The sequence below is a fragment of the Argentina silus genome, assembly GCF_951799395.1.
Source record: "Argentina silus genome assembly, chromosome: 3".
Lineage (NCBI taxonomy): Eukaryota > Metazoa > Chordata > Actinopteri > Argentiniformes > Argentinidae > Argentina > Argentina silus.
The window spans coordinates 563160-564865 of NC_139657.1; the positions used below are offsets into that span (position 1 = coordinate 563160).

The 1706-nt window shown below is 53.9% G+C and overlaps 1 protein-coding gene across 1 annotated transcript; it reads right to left on the reverse strand.

Annotated features, from left to right (window-relative positions):
* Nucleotides 1-441: 441 nt before the first annotated feature.
* On the reverse strand, nt 442-1494 carry exosc6 (exosome component 6). Its single transcript, XM_083666043.1, has one exon. It carries the CDS (start codon nt 1435-1437, stop codon nt 607-609), a length of 831 nt encoding a protein of 276 aa, XP_083522169.1. The 5' UTR covers nt 1438-1494; the 3' UTR covers nt 442-606.
* Between the last annotated feature and the right edge of the window lie 212 nt (nt 1495-1706).

Genomic DNA, 1706 nt, shown 5'->3' on the forward strand with positions numbered 1-1706 from the left:
ATGTGAGTTGCTAAGTGATGTGATGCATTTCTGTAAAGACCAAGGGTTTGTATAAACCTTGTCTATCGTTGCTAGGGTGTTAGTGACGAACATGATGAAGAAGAAAATAATGACGATTACGTGATTAAATGAAATCTGAGCTTGATTTCAACGTTTTAAACCGTTGCGCTTTCCTGTGAGTTGTTTGAGACTACGGCTCCCTCTAGTGGACCTAGTCGTAATTACTCTCTCACGCACAACTTTATTGTACACAGCAGTGGCTTACAGTGAAACGATGTAAACATTTACGTTTCCAAAACTCTTTAATAACGTCATACTCGTGTGAGACTGGACTTTGCTGATTTTTTTTTTTTTTTTAAATAAAGGACTTCTTTTTACAAGTATTCACCCACTTTGTGTGTGTTTGTTACATTCCACATTATTCACTCTGACAACACAAACTGATATAAAAACAAACATTTTTATTGGCAAAACCATAAGCATAACTTTATCTTTAACTTAGGGGATGAATGAGCCAATAGAAAGAAGGGGATGATAAGGTGGCCATGATAGTACGAGCCAGGGGGAATTAAACAAACATCAACACCACCACATTCTCTGAGTCTCTCAGCTCTCCGACGGTGGCGCTTTCCTCCGGACGGCCTTGGCCAGGGCCTGCTGGATGACGGGGTACAGTCTGAAACAACCGTCGATGCAGGTCCGCACCGCCCCGGTCAGCGTCTCCTCCTCCATCTCCCCGTCCGACTGGAGACCGGAGATCTGGTTGAGACTGGGAAGAAACGCGACGGTCAGACTCCCCGTGTTCTCCCCGTCGCTGCCGCTGGCGGTGTGCTCCTCCAGGTAAGTCGGGTCGATGAGGTAGGAGTCGGACGCGCCGTCCTGGCGGATGGAGCAACCGAGAACCAGGTCGTACATCTCGATCCCAGCGTCGGCCAGGGCCAGGGACGCGCAGGTCACCGCATGGGCCAGGACGGCGCCGTCGTTCTCCAGGACCATCACGTTCACTTCGACCTGGGAGCGGGGGTACCGGTGGAGACACACCCCCGGCCGGAGGCTCTCCTGCAGCAGCACCGACAGATCCTTCTCCTCGCTGCCCTGGATCCAGGAACCCCGCTCCCGGCAGGAGAACGGCGCGAACCTCACGTCCGTGAACAACCTACCGGACTTCATGTCGGTCTCATCCTTCCGCTCGGTCTCTCTCGGGCCGTACACGCAGCACATCAGCTTCGTGTTGCCCGCCTCGATGTAGGCTGAGCCGATTGCCTGGCTGATCAGCCCACAACGGACAAACACCGGGCGAATATCCACCTGCCCACGCTGCCTACCGTCAGCCCTGGCGCCGGTAGAACCGGAGGCCTTCGGCGCGGTTCTGCAGAGAAAGAGCGACGGGCTCTGAGACACTTCTGGCCCGCGGACTCTTTTAGTGTCAGTCGGCATGATCGGGACTGGTTCTTGAACCTGCGTTTTGCCTGTTCCTTTCCTTGCTGCAGTCACATGGCGGTGCAGCGCTGAATAAGTTCCCTGGAAACATCCGACACAAGATGCAGTTCCGCCAAGACCACCTGACCAATCCCCCCCCCCCCCCCCCCCCCCCCCCCCCCCCTCCCTTCCCTCTGTCTGCATATCTGCGGCGCTGGCCTATCACCTGCTGGGCCGGATTGGGCAAATTAAGCTAAATAGGAACCACTGTAGCTACGTTGTGTATT